Below are 18,341 nucleotides of genomic sequence, written 5' to 3' on the forward strand. Positions count from 1 at the left end.
GGGGAAGTAATATGGTATTTCTGTAGTAATAACTTGGTTATTACTTAATAACAATGAAAAGTGTGTGTGGGACATGAGGAGGATGGATTTTAACATTAAAATATAGTGAGACGACAGCAATTCCAAGCCATTACCTGGCTATTACTTTGGAAATCATGTGGTATTACACTAATATCTCCTTATTATGACACTATTACTACTGTGATAATTAAGTTACTCAAATGTGTTAGAATTAACATGATATAACTATAATATTACTTCCATCTTGGTGCTTAAATGGTCTTTTAGCATTAGTAAAAATCAAGTGCCGTCCATTGAGTGTTCAAAATATCACGTTTCCCCATGGATTGACACATTTCCACAGACCAAAACACACACGGCCTCTGTAGAATCTTCTCTTATGACGACTCTATGAGAAGGTTTTAGTTTTAAAGTCTTAGCCAGTTTAATGTATAAGATCATTTTTATCACCTGTGCCAAACATTAACGATAAAAACAAAAATATCAGAGCACATGTTTGCACTGAAAGATATAGATATAGTGGCAATCCTCTGCATGCTGAGGAAGCGAGTAATTGCCGACATATTGTGAGTGACATTTGTCAGCGAGGGATAAAATAAGAATGGAGAACGAGAAGAGAGGGGGCGAGGGGCGAGGATGAAGGGGTGTGACTGACAGTGGCACCGTGACACGATTAATCTCCTAGACAACAGCACCTCAACTCTAAACGGATGTGGGTGGTGTTCAAGACATCTAAAGAGCACACGTGTGAAAGAGTGGGTGGGATGGAGTGGGTGAGATGAGTGGAAGTGGCTGCTGACTATATGTGAGCGTATGACCTCGCTTAGGTTTGTCCACGTCACCTCAATCAGTGGTTTCCACAGCATGAGAGTGTTTTGAAGTGCAAGTTTACGATGGAAATGAGGAAGAACAAAAGTCTTTCTGTTTTAGTTCCACGTTGTGCGCTTCACAAATTTGTTTTCATACTGGATCTTTAATTTCAAACTCACAGAGCTCCTGTGGGTGTGATGACTCTGGTACCTTTCAGTGTGGAGTTAGTATGTTCTTCAAGTGTCTCCTGTTTCTTCCCACCATCAGAATAATCAAAACCTGTTAGTTATATTAATCCCCTTAGGGGACCCATTTTGACCCATCCTAGAATTAGGAGCAGTGGGCTGCCACACTGAGTAGCGCCCGGGGAGCATTGGGGGTTGGGTAGCCTTTTTTGGCCAGGTTTGATTTGAACCGGCGACCTTCTGGTTACAAGTCAAGTTCCCTTTCCACTTGGCCACAGGCTGCCCATAATGACAGTATAGGTCCTGTCCTTTCCGTATCCATGATAGCATGTATAAAAACAAATCCCTCTCCTCCAACCGCATTTGTGGTACATCTATTAATGCATCTAGTAAGTGGACTACACAGTTTCTTGAAGCCATTTTAAAGCTGCTCCTTTTTAAAGTTCAACACGCTGTAGATCCAGCAGATTTACCATGGTCTTTGAATGCATCTCGTTAGCTGCTCCCATTAGCTCAACACGCTGTGAAACCTGCATTACTTTTAGTAGCTCTCATGCACTGGAGTTTAGAATATTTGATGAACAGTGACATGGTGAAGTGGTGGCTGAAGTAGACTGGGGTTAGTGATGTGGAGAATAAAGTGGTGGAAAATGAATGAATATCTTTAGCATATATTCACGTCGACATACTGTGTTCAAAGCTCTTAGTTCAGAAGCTTGTGTGTTGTGTGGTGGGATTTTAGTGCAATAAGGATCCGCTTAATCTAAGCTTAAAGGTATTAATGATTGATGGAAGTAACCCCAGCAGTGTTAAGATGCAAAATTTAAATAGGAACGTCAATATTCCTCACCCATGGCTCGTTCACAGCACATACTGTATTTTCTCTATGTTTTGCAAAAACATAGAGAAAAAAACTACCCCACAGTCTCTCCATCTTTGCCATATGTCTCCTGTAATGTACTCTCATTATTTTTTTGACTCATCACTTTCTTCACAGGCAGTGGACTCGGATCTCTTCTCCAGAGTCACGTATCGGATCAAGACGGAGTCAGCCAGGCAGCTGTTCTCTCTCGACCCCATCACGGGGGAGTTAGCCGTGCTGCAGGCCCTGGATTTCGAAAACCTGGCAGCAATGGGAATGGGGACGTCTTACACTTTTCAGGTGGAGGCTGTCGACCAGGACGGGGTCATGCCTCCGGGACTGGCTAACGTCACGGTCCGCATCACGGTAAGTCAGTCAGTCAGTCCTCTCCTTCCGTCCATCCTCATTCTCCTCCCTCAGGATCTGCCACCCCGCCACTGAGCATGTGACGCGCCATTAGCAGAGTTTTGTCGTCATATTAGTTTTCCTAAGCCTCGCTCCAACACTTGATGATTGTACAGTGAGGCACCTGTGCTGCTATTGTGATTAGTAAATCCAGTGTTTTGCCGTTTACCACACGAGCCAAGTGAATTTGCTTTGTTCGACACGTTTCGGCCTCCCAACCTGCTCTCGTAGCCTCTCGCAGACAAAGGGAACTGATGTATAGGTGTTTGTCCCTTGCACACGAGTGCTATTCCCTCTCTGAATGACTCATTGGCTTAGTAACAGCAATTACGTCAGGTTTTTTTCAGGAGCTTTTGCTCCCTCTCCAACCTTTCAAGAGATTAACAGCTGAATGCCAACAAAAGGATTAAACGCCTCGTGTTGTGATACTATTCATGTCTCTGTGCCGGTGTGTGTCATTAGGTTAGCATTTCATCGGCACATTTTTGATATGTGCATTAAAAACACCTTTGAATGAAAAATGGGTGGAAGTCTTATCTTGAAACGTTGCATAAAAGCAGAACCATGACGGTTTTCTACGGCAATTTAACAGCTTCAGAGTCAGAGTGATGGTTAAAGGTCTTGTTGCGGGGTGGGGAACTGACCTGGGAATCCTCAGAATCCGGAGGTCTCGAGAGAAACACAAATTGCTTCATGACACTACACATACACACCCTAGCCATGTATCCACTATAAGATCAGAGCTGTGACAGCGTTATTTTAGGCGTTCATCATGGTAGAGTTGGCGAAAAACCGTAGTCGGAGGAAGCGAGGAAGAGGAAATGACTGTCTGACCGAGCAAGGAAGGGGCCACACAAGAGTAATCGTCGGAAGCATGAAAAACGGACGCTGTCGAAAGCAAATGCACATGACTAGGTGAGGGGTAAGGGGACGGGGAGCATCAGCGGTGAGCTTTTTACGACAGTGAGATCAAAGCAGTAGAAGATGGATGAATGTTGATGGTAGTGTCGTAGAAATATGTACTCCAAAACCGTAGGGGGAGCTCCGTAGAGAAAAAAGCGGCCAGACCTCCAAAGTTCAGCTTTAAAGGTTTAAAGAGAAAAGGAACGCTGACATATTGACAAGAAGCACAATGGAAACGATCGGGCCGATATTTGCCAATTTTAAATAATCCGCATTGGCCAATTATTACTTAATAATCTCCACACATGGCCACTATTATGCTTTAAACTTTGCTCTTGTTATTATTATTATTACACAGTTAGCAACATTTTGTCTGTTTCTTTTCCAATTGGCCGGCAAGTTTTCATGTGGACACAACTTGAGCTGTGTGGACAGGGCTATTTTTAAAACTGCAGGAGGAAAACCTCACTTCTCAAGAAAATACCCTCCTTGTGTTGGTCGCCGAATCAGAGAAATTAAAGGGGAAATGGGTGGAACCGTATTCATGCCGGCCGGCCTGAGACAACCTGTCGAGTGAGTCGGTCCTCTGATGAGGGACAAGCTTTTGTCGCAGTTCCGTGGTGTTTCTCACAGAGTGTTTGATGGGTTGGAGTTTTGCACAAACACGGTTATCAAACTGATGGCTGTTGTTTGAATTGGCAGACATGAATTAGAATGAGCCTAATGGATTCACACAAGCTTCTGAGGCGCAAGAAAGAGTTGATTTCACTGATTCCTTGTTTGACACCTCCAGTGTGTTGTTTGAAGTTGCTTGTATTTGATTTCTCCTTGGACTGTTTTTCTGTTGTTGGGTCTTTCATCTGATGCTGTGCAGTCACTTTATTTTCTTTCCATTTTCTTTCAGTCTCTGTCAAAAACTTACTTTCATATCAAATAAGATACAACAAATAAATGTTGTGTCTCTATTTTACAAATTAAGACATGAGGTATCCTGTGATTCCCACCCCTACTTTATACACACACGGATTTAATCTTAAAATAAAGTGCTTAATTTTAGTGGGTAAAATACAAAAAAAATGGAAGTTACATTACAAAATGAAATGGCTTTTTCTAAAATGGTGTTGATTCTGTTTTGATTAAATCTTGTCTCTTTAGATCACGCCATGTGACGTTACTTTTCTTACTTCTTTCCCCTGATTAATCTTCCTCCAAATGTCTCACCCCGGAGTGTGTGTGTGTGTGTGCGTGTCTCACGCACTCACTAATTAATCAAAATGTTCATCCAAACTCACAGATATGACTGACTGAGTGGTGACTAGTGACAGTTTACAGCGCATGAAATGAGTCTGCACCGAGGGTAGCAAAGAAAATGTTCCAGTGGAAATACAAACACTCCCTCAGAATGTGGCAATTCTGAATATTTATGCATAAGTATGTAGGTCTGCGTCTGCACGGCGTTCAAATCCAGACCGCGGTTCGTCTATTTTTGACCAAACAAAGTGCAAACAGCACATTTAGGCTGACGCATTTGCCACCTATAGCCATAATTGGGCATTTCAAAATCATAGTGTTCCAACTGTGTAGCAAATATTTTATGCTGCTATAAAGAGTAAAAATAAACAGCTCAGAACATGACACAGTTAAAATGCTGCTGCTGCTTTTTATTTACATTTTTCCACTCTTTATATGTTACTTAGGTTTTCTGTACCTTATTGCATTTTTACTTTTTTCCTCTTAGTAGTAGCAGCAGCAGCATTAGTAGTAGTAGAACTAGTAGCAGCAGTAGTAGTAGTAGTAATCGAAAAATACTCATAACAGTAGTAGGAGCAACAGCATTAGTAGTAGAAGCAGCAGTATTAGTAGTGGTAGATGTAAAGGTAGCAGTATTTGTTGTAGTAGAAGTAGTAATAGCAATATTAGACATAGTAGAAGTAGTCACAGCAATATTAGGCATAGTAGAAGTAGTAACAGTAGCAGTATTACACGTAGTAGAAGTAGTAACAGCAGTATTAGACGTAGTAGAAGTAGTAACAGCAGCAGTATTAGACGTAGTAGAAGTAGTAACAGCAATATTAGACATAGTAGAAGTAGTAACAGCAGCAGTATTAGACGTAGTAGAAGTAGTAACAGCAATATTAGTAGTAGTAGAAGTAATAACAGTAGCAGTATTAGGCGTGGTAAGTAGTAACAGCAATATAGACAGTAGAGTAGTAACAGCAGCAGTATTAGGCGTGGTAAGTAGTAACAGCAATAGTAGTAGACAGTAGTGAGCAACAGTAGTTATTAGACATAGTAGAGTAGTAACAGCAGCAGCAGTAGTAACAGCACATAGTAGAAGTAGTAACAGCAGTAGGCAGTAGTAGTAACAGTAGTAGACATAGTATAACAGCAGCAGTATTAGTACATATTAGACATAGTAGAAGTAGTAACAGCAATAGACATAGAAGTAATAACAGCAGTATTAGGAAGAAGTAGTAACAGTATAGTAGACAGCAAGTAGTAGAGTAGTAAACAGCAGTATTAGACAGCAGTATTAAGAAGTAACAATATTAGACATAGTAGAAGTAATAACAGCAGCAGTATTAGGCAGAAGTAGTAAGTAGTAGTAGTATTAGACGTCGTAGAAGTAGTAACAGCAGCATTAGGAGTAGTAACAGCAGCAGTATTAGACGTAGTAATAGCAGTAGCAATAGTATTAGTAGTAGCAGCAGCAGCAGCAGTAGTAGTAGTAGTAGCAGCAGCAGTTGTAGTCATAGCAGTGGTTTAATAGTAGTAGTAGTAGCAGCAGCAGTATTAGACGTAGTAATAGCAGTAGCAATAGTATTAGTAGTAGTAGCAGCAGCAGTTGTAGTCATAGCAGTAGTTTAATAGTAGTAGCAGCAGCAGCAGCAGCAGTAGTAGTAGTTGTAGTTGCAGTGGTTTAATAGTAGTAGTAGCAGCAGCAGCAGCAATATTACTAGTAGTAAGAGCAGTAGTAGTATAATCACATCTTCTGATACCTCACCTACTGTAAACTGATTGCCCCGCCCCCTCGCTGTTATTGGCTAGTGTCCGTAAACGAACACGACCAACAGAGAAAAAAACAAAGCGAAAACAGTAATGACACCAGCAGAGGGCAGCATCTCAGCATTAAAACACCTTTGAACCGCTCATTAATGATGATTGACAGGGATAAAGCTGCAAACTTTACCTTTAAATCAACTCATGTTTATCATAAGTAACACCACAAAGCATATTTATTTTTAAATAAATGCGAGGTACACCAGTCTCACACCAACAAGAGAAATAAGTGCCCCTTATAACATTTTAAACTAAAAGTTTAAAATGTCAATGACAGTTGCATGTAATTATCTTTGCATGATTTAGCAGTAAACAAAATCCTCAAAACTCAAAATAAGCGACTTATTTCCGATATCCTGTCCAGTGGTTTTGATCAGTATCAGTCTGACACCAGTGCGGCGTATCACATCCACTCATCCCCGGATTTAACACGAGCACATGAAATCGTATGTCATGTTTACAGCTCACCCTGTAAACACTCGCAGCACAGGGATCAGGCCTCATCATTCATAGCAAGAAGCGCGTCATGGATTTTGTGCCAGCAAACGTTAAACCTGCGAGTAGATCAAAGCGAGGCTGCTCTCAAAGCGCTGTGTTTATTAAAACATGTGCCGGCGCTCGCTGCGTAGTCAAAAACTGTTGGAAGGTAAAAGGTAAAAGTCAAGACAAAGAAAAAGCAGGCGGCTGCACTTTTCCTTTGAGCCGAGGTTATTCCTCAGAGATTTGACTCGCTCACACACACACACACACACACACACACACACACACAAGCTAAAGCAAAGGTTGCACAGTTAGGCTTTTGCACGTCGACCATCTGGCAGGTTTGTGCTGTGCATTATTTACACGGAGAGGCGGTGATTAAACGCAGCGTTGATGCTGAGTTTCCACATGTGACGGGAAAACATCAACTGTATTTACATCTATAACTATAGCTCACTTACATACTGTACTTCTCTATATCACTCTCGGATGAACGTCATTCTCTTTGGAAAGTTGCCGTTCAAAAAGAAATGATGTTGTGGTTATATAAGCTGGCATTGGAGAAAAAGAAAAGAGCCGTTTGTGTGGCATCGTTTCAGCCGCTGTCATTCACTCGCCGCGTTGTTTCCATTTGAAGAGGGAATGAGACACACACACACACGACATTTAATTCAACATCAGTTTGACAGCCAGAAAACGTCAATCACTCGCAGTGACATTAATCTCATCTCCCACCAGCGCTTACTGCTCATCTTCAGCTGTAGCCGGGTTGTTAAGTGTCTCACCTGTACTCACCTGTCCACTCACTGCCCGTGCGCTGCTTTCTGTTGTCAGGACATGAACGACTTCTCGCCCGTCTTCAGTCAGGAGCTGTATAAGGGCATGGTGGCGCCCAACGCAGAGAAAGGGACGGTCATCGCGCGGGTTTCCGCTACCGACCAAGACCCACCTGTGAGTATGATCCCACAACGTGTATGCAGCTTTTCCATCATCATATAGTTCTAAGTGACGGTCAAAGCAGCTGTAACTGAATCATTAGAATCATACTTTGGGATTCGATTTTGAATTCTTCTTCACCCTTGAACATCGAGCGCATCGCTGACGACACATTGGCACAAGTGCGCGTTGCGTTACTCGAGCTGCAGTGTCTTTCAAACTGAAACCTTTCTGTTTTTCTTCATTTTCAATTGTTAAAACAGTATTTTAACATGCAGTATATTGTAAATAACTGTCAAATATTGGACGTTATTGTGGAACTCACACGACATTTTATGGTCCTTTCCGTGGTCAAATTAAGCAAAAAGAAGTCCAGGCGGTCTCAGCGCGCCATCACTAAATAAATGAGTTGAGCCGTGCTAGAACTGTATAATGGAAAAGGCACCGTTATATTAAAATATGCAATGTAAAGGATATTGGTGTTTCAAATGTTAAAACGTGGGAGGTGCGTCGACACCATGGAAAGAAGATGAAAGCTGGGTGTTGTGTTTTTTTGTTTTTTTTTAACCTTCTCCCTCCACGTTTCTCACAAGAGAACATCATCCAATTTAGCCGTGGAGTTTTTCCACTCGCCGCATTTCAAAGATGTTTTCAAGACTTATGTGTTCTCATTAGAGAGCTACAGCGCTCCGTATATTTTCATTCTGCACGACTACTTCTAATTGTGAAGGAGTCTTGTTTGGCATCTTCGCTCGTATGAGTCATCTGCCGGTTGCCTCAGACGGCGTCATGTTTCCTCACACTCCTTTACCTCGCAATATCTGAGCAGGGCCTCCTGGGACCGGAGTTATGAAGAAGAATTTCTTTTCTTTTTTTTCTTTGGGCGTCTGCAAACCAAGGAACAAAAAAAAATGACACAACGCTGAAGATAAAAATTTGAGACACGGCTACAAACTGTGTGACTAAGAGGAGACTCTGAGAGAGCAGTATATAGCGTTTACTGGGTCGGCAGTCGGAGCCTGCCAACACTTTACAGCTGAGGCTCCCAAAGTGTGGTTCGGGACCCACATGTGGGTCGCAGGAGATGTTGTTCTGGGTCCCCAAACGAAAAGTGCAAAAATGTTTTAAATGACGTGTCAAAAAAAATGAAGTTTTAATAACAAACATCTATTGGAAGAGAGTCATGTGGAGCTTTAGGATATCAGCGCAGTGTATTCGTGTCGCCCTTACCCGTGACTCAGCACTTTCCTTTGTCACAATCTCTGTGTCTATAGAAACGACAACACACCGTCTTTCTCCCTTTTTTTTTAAGTTATTCCATCTCTACACAAGTGACCCCAGTGACCTCCTCACGTGACCTCAGACTCATGTCCTTGGTTCCTACCCTCATTGAGTGGATGACGGTGTTTACCTCCACAGAAGCCAAGGCTTTAGGCTTTTCTTTTTTTTTTTCTACTACTGGAGCTGAATGAGCTTGTGTAGTGTCACTGAGAAGCATTAATCTTTTACTATAAACGCAGTGGCAGCGAGTGAGACATGGGAGTGACTCAGAAAAGCAGTTTGACAGACAGACAGATTAGGTTTCCCTAAGAGGAGTCGACTCACCCGGGCTCTTATTGAGCGGGATTTAAGAGCTCAAAGAATTTTATTGATGGGTTGTCTGTCATGGGCACGTCTGTTTGCTGGAACATGGTTTAGTCCTCTGTGGACACACACACACACACACACACACACACAGCTATTCTTCCAGCATTAACATCCATTCATTTGAACAGCCTAAACAAAGCGTTATCCCTCACCTTAAACACAAACACACGATGCTTCACCTTAACCCTAACCATTCAAACGGTATAGTGGTGTTTCGACTGGAGCGAGGGTTCGCCAGTGAAAAGCTGTGTAAATTTAACATTAGGACCAGGTTTTGGTCTCCATGAGAACTGCTGGTCTTGACCAGGTCAGTGTTTATGACAGAAAGTGTCTTAAAAAGGCAACAAATACAAGTTTGTTTGGTTTTTTATTTTAGCTCTGACGTAACATCACTGATACATTTCCATTCCTGTGATGATTTCAAAATAAAAGCCCGGCTGTGTTTCGCTAGTTAAATGCTATTGCGAGGGTGTGGAAACATATTTACAGTAAACGTCCACAGAAAACAACATTTCTGTTTCTGAGGCAGTTTCTCATCTTAGCTCCGACTGTCGATCTATCAACTTGAGGAGACGCGTGAGGACGTCACAGGCTGGATAAAACTGGTTTCTTATGTTGCCCATGAGTACTAATTCCAACTCTAAAACTAAGTCTTAACCTACAAAAAGACCTTTAAAGCACCTGCTCACAAAACTATTCTTACACCCTCAACCTAACCATCACAACTAAATGTCTAACCTAAACCCAATTCTCACTCTAATCCTAAAACCAAGTCTCAACCCTCAAAAAGCCCCTTTAAGGGTTGACAGATCGTTAGCAGCAGCCAAAATATCCTCACACTTTATTCCTCCTTCCTGTGAGTGAAAATCAAACCTTTATTTGTGCTGTGGTGTTGGTTAAGAGACATTTCTTCACTAACCTACAATTACACGCAAATCAAAGCAGTCATTAATGTTTCAGATAACTGCACTACGCCGAGTGAAGTCGTATTAATGTGTTCATTCGGCCGCCGCGCGCCCCCCGCTTGCACTTCTGTTCCGCCTCCGCGGCGCGTCTGTGCGTCTTCTTTAATTCATGAACTGCCTCGTTCATGTCGGGAGAGGAAATGTGCGCGTGTCACAAAATGCATTTAAAAAATTTGGTTTGGTTAAGTTCTTCTCCCTTAAGGTTGCGGTTAGAGCGGATTGTTTTACGCTGCTCGACGGCAGCGTTAACGACGCCGTAACTTCCCCTCAGCGCTTTGATATAAAACATTTATTGTCTCGCTTGTAATGCCAAACAAGAAAAAAAAAGGGTGTTAAGTTGAAAATGGCAAAACGTTGCAGTTTATCGACGCGACACTCATGACCCGGCTGCATGAGATGCACTGAAAGGAGCCGACGTAAAGGAAGGCATCTTTGACCATCACTGTAAGGGTCTGGGATTAGAGGACACGACGTGATTCATGGTTTCATCGCCCTCGATGCAACACATTAACGAGAAAGAGCTTTTAAGAGATGAGATGCCTTTTCCACGAATTCACTCAGATAGTTTTATAACCAATGAGAGAAACATTTCTGTGAGTAAGCTCCCCCAGGGATCTGCTGCTACTCCAGGATTTACCTCTCTACTCTTGCCCCAGGTTTTTTTTTTACTTTATCCCTTGAGAACTAAATCAGTTACAGAAAAGGAAAGAAAAAAAAAAGTCCCAAAGGGAAGAAACTATAGTGTAAGATAATCAAAGGAGATGATTAACAATCAGGATCATTGGTTAATCTTAATCAAAGGGTCACATTAAAGCCCAGGCTCTCGCTAATGAATGTTAGCGTGGAGACCTGAGGGCTGAGTGTAATGGAGAAGGTTTTTTTTGGTCTGAATGAAAGGGTCTGATTCAGTGAATAGCAGCGATTTTATAATAACACCATTGATGACGAGTAATGAGGGCTATGACAAGATAAGAGGTTCTTAAAATGGAGAGGAGTTTCGGGTGATGCGGCGCGAGCGGCAATCTTTTCTTTAAAGATTACATCACATCCAGAACAGATCTGTCATATTAAGGGACAGTTAAGTGTAATAACAGCAGACTCTTGCTCCAAAACAAACAGGCTTTCTATACGTGTTCTTATAGATCAAGGGAAGTGCTTAAAGATGAAGTGTGTTACTTTTAAACATAAACAAAATGTCTGTTAGATTTAAAAACCATCGTCGGGTGAGTCTATCAGTACCACAGGAACTCTCCACAGTGTTTCTCAGAGTCACTTTTAGATCTCGATATTCCAGCACAACAGGAAGTGATTTGTTTTATGTCGACACCGATGAGGGAAACGACGACACTGCGCTAGTAAAGCGAGGCGTCTGCAAACAGGTCGGAGTACGGACGCAGAGACGCGCCTACACAAAATGTCAGAAGTGAAAAGTCCCGTCATTCAGCAGTTCACCAGGATAGACACTTCTTGTCCCCGCCCACCCCTGCTCTACTGGTGTATACGCACAAATGCTCCCTCAGTCTGGTCTGACCACCAGAGGAAGCTCACACATTATCCTTGGTGGTACACATTAGTGTTGCAGTCAAGACCACCTAAACCGAGACCAAGTCGAGACCAAGACCACAGTGTATCGAGACCAAGACTTTGAGGGGTCGAGACCGAGACAAGACCAAGACCGTTAGCGTCGCTTTGCAGAATTAGTGTAGAAGTAATGATATTAACAAGTTAATCCAAAAACGCACTGGCAATTTATTGATATCCACACAGTTGTGGTCTTGACCGGTCTTGAAACAAAATCCCGAGTCCCCTTTGTCCGAGACCGAGACAAGGCCGAGTAAAAATGCAGTCGAGACTGAGACCTTCAAAAAACCGTTCTCCAGTACTACAACACTACCATAAGTACCATACCTTAATCTTTTCATTCACTTTTTATGCCAATTGTTTTTTAAATAGAATTATTAATAAGGAGTTCTTTATTTTTAATCATTTATTTACAAACCATTACTAAGTATTATTTATTTTGAATTTGATGTATTGCAGGGTCAGGTTAGGTTTAGGGCTTGAGGTCAGGATAAAGAGAACGAGAAGCAGAATAAGCCACCGGCTTTACAACTTTCTATCCGATAGTTTGAGGTAGGTTTGTTTTTAAATGCAACATTATCAAAAATATGCATTGTGGTTGGTTAAGATATCTACCCACTGAAAGTCCAGTGATGTGAAATCTCACACTGAACACAGTCTGGAAAAAAGGATTATTAACGTGTGTGGTATGCAAAGGTTGTGACTTAATAACACTGAAAAACATGAATTAGGTTAAATCAAACTCAAGTTAGCAAGTAAAATAAAGACATTTTGTCTCATTTTGATTCACTCAACCATTTGCTATTAACTATTATAGCCTCATTTAAAAATATGAAAAGCAGATTGACGTTGCATTATGCTCTCCTCTCTCTGTCCTCCAGGGCACTCCGGCCAATTTTGTCCGCTACAGAGTGGACGAGGACCTGTCGCCGTACAGTGGGAGCATCTTTGACGTGGAAGAGGAAACGGGTCGAGTCGTCACCAAGGTCAACCTCAACGAAGAGCCCAGTGTCACCTTTAAGGCGAGTGACGGTTGCCACGGTGACAGCGCCCTTGACAAGAAGCTGCCTGTTGAATTGGCCGTGGCGCTTCCAGGATGTTTGTGATTCTGTTTGTCTGTCAGAGACAATTACAGTTTATAGGAAAGGATCTGCCCTGTGTGAGCAGAGCTCGCAGGGAATCTGAGCTAATTACCCCCTTAGCAAGGCATGTATTAACATGAAATCTCATCTTAGTTGAATTATAAAATGAAGCGCTCGCTGTCAGTGTGTTAAGATCCTGCTGTACACCTGCATATGATTACCAGACATTAGTAGTCAGCTGCCAAATACACAGACGGGGAAGGAGTGAAAACAACTAAAGCCAGTATCTAACAAGAACAGGGCTTTATAAAACAGCTTTACTTCACTGGGTTTTTATTAGCTGACAAAACAGCCTGTTTTAAATGCAGCTAGTTAGCACCAACTGTGCTCTGTGCAATATTGAGACAAGCTAAAGCTAAAATCATACTCTAGCCACTTAGCAAATGGCTCACCTTATAAAATATGTGCCCGCTTCCATCTATAATGTCTTAAAAATATGTTATTGCATTAGATTAAATATGTTTATTTTCCTTTGTTCACTCCCCTACACCAAAATCCATAGAGGAAATTCAAGACACAGATGTGTCCACAAATAAGTCGAAATGTGTTATTTTGTGGCATCAGTGTTTAAAGTTACCAAACAAGGCAGCGATAGAATGGTAGCTCCCGCATCCCCATGATTTAAAGCAAGGATTTTCTCTATGGACTTTGGTGAGGGAGAGTGAGCGTTTTACACGCTTCAGTTTGTGTCTGCGTCTCATTCACCCACTCATCAAAACCCCTGAAATGAATACTTTAAACTGCATGGATGCTACTGCTACTGTATTATTGTACCTAGCAGCTCAGGAATATTTACCTACGGACTCGTTTCAATGAAGTCATCACTGTTTCCTGACACGTTTCAGTCTCTCAGTGCTGTGTTTGTGTCTCTTACGTTGACCTTGCATGGCCGCAAACACAGGAGCAGGTGCTGCGAGATATCACATCCTAACAAGGATGTGTCACACATGTTGTCTTCCTCCCCCTTTTCCCCCCCCCATTTCTTCAAACATTTGTCTGTATTTGTTTTCTTTCTGCCCATCTCTCACCCTTCACCCACCCCTCGCTCTACCACCTCACCCGCTCCCCACTGTTTCCCCCAGGCCCCATTCTCCACAGCCTGTGAATGTGAATCAATACATTCATACTCGCTCACCGTCAGCTTCTCAGGCTCCCTGCCAGATCCTATTTTACCAAACAAAAAAAAAAAAAGAGAAAACAGTCTCTATTAGGATGCTGAACATGTCCACAAAAATGCTTGGCAACTTCATAAAAGAAATTATGTGTGCAGCGAGTGAGCGAGCAGTTGTACGGGTGAAAGGAAAGTAGTTTTGCGGTTGCATTTGCATGGATATGTTGTTAATTCTCGCTCCGTCTTGCCCTCTGCAGTTGTTTGTGATCGCCTATGACGATGGGGAGCCGGTGAAGTCTAGCAGCGCTTTGGTGGAGATCACCGTCCTTCAGCCTTCTCGCATCCCGATCTTCACCCGGGAAGAATACAAGTAAGTCTCACTGACACGCAGTTGTTGCTGCAGCTTTTAAATTAAAGGCCGTAGTCTCGTAAAGTGAGTAAGGTATATTAAAAACACTCATTAACACCCGTGAAAGCATCTTAATTGCAACTCCTTTAATTAATATTTTCTTTATATCTCGATCCGCTTCAAACAGCCAGTCCTGCTTATTTTTATTTTTCTGCAATATCACTTATCTCCAAATGAAGTGGCTCCATTAGTTGTGATTCTCTTTCTCCATCTTTGCCACGCTCTCTCCCTTTAGATTAATGAGCCATTCCAGTATAAATATTTATGAAAGCTTCAGGGTAGATGTTGCAGATCATCACTGCTGTAAACCACATTTGTTTCCCCTCCGAGGGAAAAGCGCAGCTTCCCTCTGAGTTTATTAAGCGGCTCTTTTTGACGAGATTAAGAGTTTAGACTGTTACAGTGTGTGTGTGTGTGTGTGTGGTGTTAGAGCTGCAGGATGAAGGGCGTAATGAGGCGCTGACTGTGACGCGTGCGGTCAGCGACTGCGCTGGGTCAGCGTTGGGCTTGAGACCGTCTCAGCTGATGTCACTGTGATTCAGGAGGAGTCCAAGGAGTCATCTATAATTAAAAACAAGCATGGATTATTAATCCCGCAGCTCAAGCGGCTTTGAATGATCTTCAATGATCAGTGAGTACGAGCGTTCAGACGATCGATAATGCTGTGCTGCAGTCGGCGCCTGTCTGTCTGTTGCGCTGAGATGTTTAAAGTTGGATATTTTGGAAGATTCTAAGCTTGTTTAAAGGTCCGTTTTGTAACATGGGGGAGGGGGTTCCTGGCTGAAATTGAATATGCAAGGCCTTAGAGCCATGGTTCTCAAGCTGTGGTACCTCTGGTGGTACTCGAAGGGAAATCAGAAACACACAAATACAGAGAGAACTTAAAAGTTGCAGCATAGTGAGTCCTACGAGCCTTCGAGTTTGAAGACCCAATGAGAAAGTATGTTAGCTTCATTAAAACCAGTTCAAGACATGAATGGTTTTATCAAGCATTTATTGCACCGCCACAGTTTTAAGTCTTAAAACTAGTCCATGTCAGCCCGTGGCCAAGTGGAAAGTGAACTTCGCTTGTAACTGGAGGGTTCGCCGGTTCAAGTCCCCACCAGGTCAAAAGGGCTGGGGTACCCATGAGCAAGGTACCCAATCCCCATTGCTCCCCGGGCGCTACTCAGTGTGGCAGCCCGCTGCTTCTAATTCTAGGATGGGTCAAATGCAGCGAAATAATTTCCCTTAAGGGGGTTAATAAAGTATAAGATTTAGATTAAGTGAGTTTCACAAGATTCTTTTCTGGGGAATTTGAAGACGCAGTGAGCAAAGATTGCAGCTTCATTGAACTGTGTGCATGGTATACGCCGTGTCATTCAGTGCTTCTGTGTGTGTTCATGTTCTCCCGTTGCACAGCTTTATTCTCTGAGTGATACGCAGGGACAGCAGCATTACCGCTGAAAGGCCATTGATTAATGCTTTGAGTGAGTGATCTGTCTGACACACACGCTGAAGGTTGAGGCCACAGGCACGGGCCTCTGTAGAGTGCCACGCTGACAATGCTAACCGCACTCAGCGGCGCGCCCGGCGTAAATTACGAGCCGCAGACGCATTAGCCAGGTGCCCGTGCCGCTCCAGCTGGACGAGGCGCTCTCCAGCAGAGAGCGTCCAATCTGCTCGCTCTGCGATGAACTGTCTCGACGTTCCTTCGCGACTGCACCGCTCCCCGTGGTCCACTCCCAGAGGAACCTTCTGAACACAAATCATTCTCTAAACGTCCACAGAAGATCTCGTCTGTCTCTGTGAAGGCAGTTAGTTGTAGTAGCAATCAGGTAAGCTATGCCTGCAGCTCCAGTGCACACAATTAAAACAACTCTGCAGGGCTTTGGCTGACTTAATGATTTCTGCTCCTGCTTTATAGCTGGTCCCCTCCATCTGTCAGAGGGAAATGAGGGGCTCCCAGTCATTGTTGGCTAAAATAAATGGCTCATGCCATCATGCTGACTGTAGCCCAGGTTTCAGAAAATGAGCAAAGCACCTTGTTGTCTGTGTAGAAATGCTATTGTTTTTTGTTTTGCACTGTGTTCACAAATCAGGAATCATTTTTTAAACCATTATTTCATAATAATATTACTGTTGGTTCTCACGAAGACCCGGTGTGTGAAAATGTGGCTTGTTGGTGTTGAACATGAGCAGAGGAGTCGAACCACAGTTCGGTTTTGTGTGATTAATAACTTCAACACATTTTCCGTAAAGTTTAATAAGGTCTAAAGGTGGACCAGTGCAGTGAGAGAAAACAAGTGAATTACACTGAAAGTCATCACCCTGTTGTCATAGCTACAGTAAATTTGATTTGAGCGGTTGTTGATGGTGGACCAGAGTATGTGAGAGCAATTATTTTTCACAGAATATACACCGAAGCTGATTAGGCTATATCACATTTGTCTGTATCCCTATTTTGTCTGTAAATATGTTATTGTTTTTATCTGCGTCTTCAATTTACTGTTCATTTTCTTCAGAGAGTATTTTACAATCTGAGCTGCATACAGTTGACTGACTATGGCTGAAAATGCCAAGAAGAACCCCGACGCTCAGTCAGGCTGCACAATCTCGAGTTTGGCTTCATCCGATATTAAAAATGCGTGCTCCACCAACGCAAAGGAAATCAAGGCACCTGACCAACTGCTTGCGTGTTCAATCACAGCTGCTGCTGTTCCTTCACCATGCAGCTCCAATGCATTCTGAATTACAGTAAAACAATCGAAAAATCTATCGTCTCACACAGTCGAAGGCAAACTTCTCTCTGTGTAACACTGAGAAAGGTGGGGAGAGACAGCGAGAAGCAGATCACCATGCTGCTGCAGTGTTTTGGTAATGATGTGGTCCACATGGGGCAGTAGAAGTTGCTGCTCTGGATCTCTTTGTATCCTTGTATTCTGGACTTCATCCAACTAAATTAAAAATGAAGGTGAAAATATGGTTAATACATGAACATACATAAATACTACACTGCCCCTACCAGATAAACCTAAATAGAGATCAGCAGTAAGAGTACAAGGACTTGGTCCGTTCCTTCTGGCGCTGTGGTGCATGTCTGCTTTATTGCTCCCTAGGTATGAATGACAAATGTTTGTGTGCTCTTAAAGTAAATTTAATATATCTGAAGATGTAATAAAACCACGACACAATTGTTGTGGAAGAGTTATTTAGCAAATAACTTTCTTTTGTGTACTGCTTTTCTTTGTTTATATTTCATATAGTGGAGAGAAGGGGTTGACTGTGGTGGAAAATATGGAAATGGGTTGGGGGATCAGCACCTTTACGTCTGAGACCATGGTACTCGGCCAACTTCAGGTCACCTGGGAGGCACTTCCCCAAGTGGAAGAGCATAAGAACATAGTGGTTTTGTTCACGAGTGAGTGGAGAGTGGAGCGAGAGATTGACAGGTGGATCGGGGCAGTGATGTGGACGCTGTACCGTTCCGTTGTGATGGAGCCGGGTCCGAAGGCAAAGCTCTAAATTTACCAGTCAATCTCATGTTCCAACCCTCACCTGTGGTCACGAGCTGTGGTTTATGACAGAAAGAACAAGGTCGTAGATACAAGCAGCCGAAATAAGTATCCTCCGGGGAGTGTCTGGGCTCAGCCTTAGAGATCAGGTTTAGGAGCTCAGACGTCTTGGGCACGCTCGGGGTTGAGCCGCCGCCGCTCCTCCGCATCGAGAGGAGCCAGTTGAGGTGGATCGGGCATCTAGTCAGGATGTCTCCTCGACATTTCCCTGGGGAGATGCTTCAGTGTTGTCCAACCAGAAGGAGGCCCCGGACATGCTGGAGAGATATT

At 42.9% G+C, this 18,341-nt stretch overlaps 1 protein-coding gene across 5 annotated transcripts in view; it reads left to right on the plus strand.

The window, feature by feature from the left end:
• The window catches only part of LOC122781617 (protocadherin-15-like), a 266,246-nt gene that overhangs the window by 185,705 nt on the left and 62,200 nt on the right, over window positions 1–18,341 (plus strand). For all 5 annotated transcript variants that reach the window (XM_044045416.1, XM_044045417.1, XM_044045413.1 and 2 more), the window contains 4 exons: window positions 2,014–2,244; window positions 7,561–7,677; window positions 12,737–12,877; window positions 14,366–14,478. In XM_044045416.1, the coding sequence (XP_043901351.1) occupies window positions 2,014–2,244; window positions 7,561–7,677; window positions 12,737–12,877; window positions 14,366–14,478 (602 nt within the window). The remainder of the gene's footprint in view (window positions 1–2,013; window positions 2,245–7,560; window positions 7,678–12,736; window positions 12,878–14,365; window positions 14,479–18,341) is intronic.

The sequence above is a fragment of the Solea senegalensis genome, linkage group LG15 (assembly GCF_019176455.1).
Source record: "Solea senegalensis isolate Sse05_10M linkage group LG15, IFAPA_SoseM_1, whole genome shotgun sequence".
NCBI lineage: Eukaryota > Metazoa > Chordata > Actinopteri > Pleuronectiformes > Soleidae > Solea > Solea senegalensis.